At 50.2% G+C, this 1,203-nt stretch overlaps 1 protein-coding gene across 1 annotated transcript; it reads right to left on the reverse strand.

Annotated features, from left to right (window-relative positions):
* Positions 1-482: 482 nt before the first annotated feature.
* On the reverse strand, positions 483-939 carry Tsp_14886 (conserved hypothetical protein). The gene is given in 3 exon segments (XM_003365988.1): positions 483-593; positions 719-799; positions 817-939. 3 exon segments carry the CDS (start codon positions 937-939, stop codon positions 483-485), a joined length of 315 nt encoding a protein of 104 aa, XP_003366036.1.
* Positions 940-1,203: the final 264 nt, after the last annotated feature.

The following is a 1,203-nucleotide window of genomic DNA, read 5'->3' on the forward strand; positions in this document are numbered from 1 at the left end:
ACCTCATCAAGAACCAGCCCCTTTGTAATGTAAGCTTTCCTATCGACGTCGCTGAGTCCGCTCTGCGACAGCGATTAAGTCAGCGCCCCGGTACCGACGCAGCGCCTTTCAAATCCAAGCGCCCACCCAACACTGAATGTATTCTGTCCCCCATCTCCGCAGACGAGGTTACGCTGCACCTCAAACTAATGTCTGCTAAAACGTCGGCTGGCCTCGACGGAGTTCAGGTGTCACACCTCCGACAATGTGACCCGGTGTGCCTTGCGAAGGCCTTTAATTGTTTTCTACTCGCAAGGTACATGCCCCCACAACTCAAGGATTGTCGCACCACTCTCATTCCCAAAACCGACAATCCCCGCCCTGACGCTGAAGATTACCGGCCTATAACTATTGCTTCCTGTATATACCGGCTCTCCAGCAAAATTGTAACGAGGCGGTTAGAGGATTGTATCTCCCTTCATCCACGTCAAAAAGCCTTCAGGTCAGGCACGCATGGCGCTTTTAACAACCCGTTCATGTTGATGACCATCATCAGGGAAGCGCATAAACGCGGCAAGGAACTGAACATCGTCTCCGCAGAAGAAGCGAAAGCCCTTGACACCATCAATCACACTATAAACTCGGTGCCGATAATCACCTGTCTAGTCGGAACTAGAACAGAAGGTGGTTATAATTAGGTCACACCTTATCCTCCGACTCCACTTCTGGTTTAATGCACCTTATGCTGACTGCAGGAAAGCCGCGCTGATAGACCGCATGATTCGAGGGTTTGTAAAACGAATTGTGCACTCAGCCACCACTGAGATATGCACGAACTCTACTTCTAAATCCCTCGAATAATGGCGGGCTGGGCCTTGTTTCTTTCGAGGAACACGCCCGGTTCAGCACGGTGAAGGCGCTTACCTTAATGGCCAACGGACGCGACATGCCGGGAAGCATGATTGCAAACCTGAAAACTCTTCATACCGCAATCAAAGCAGTCAAAACCAAGAGGCTTGAAGAGTTCGGGAAATCCTACCAATGTAATGGCTGGAGGGAATTCCAACAAAATTTAGAAAATTCCTGAATCCGGAACTTCAGCTAATACCCTACCAAATGTGCTCGACCCAAACTGCAATCATGTCGTCACTGCAGCGCTGCGTGGACACTGTCCACATTCTGCAGAATGCTTAGCCAGCCATGGAATGACCATCAGACGCTACA

This window comes from Trichinella spiralis (genome assembly GCF_000181795.1).
Source record: "Trichinella spiralis strain ISS 195 chromosome Unknown Scfld6764, whole genome shotgun sequence".
In the NCBI taxonomy this organism is placed as follows: Eukaryota; Metazoa; Nematoda; class Enoplea; order Trichinellida; family Trichinellidae; genus Trichinella; species Trichinella spiralis.

Excerpts from the sequence above, each read along its gene's own strand:
- Tsp_14886 (XM_003365988.1), bottom strand. The coding sequence starts at position 939 with ATGCTTCCCGGCATGTCGCGTCCGTTGGCCATTAAGGTAAGCGCCTTC. Across the intron at positions 594-718 it reads TTTCCTGCAGTCAGCATAAG|GGCTTTCGCTTCTTCTGCGG; the intron begins GTGCATTAAACC and ends GATGGTGTCAAG.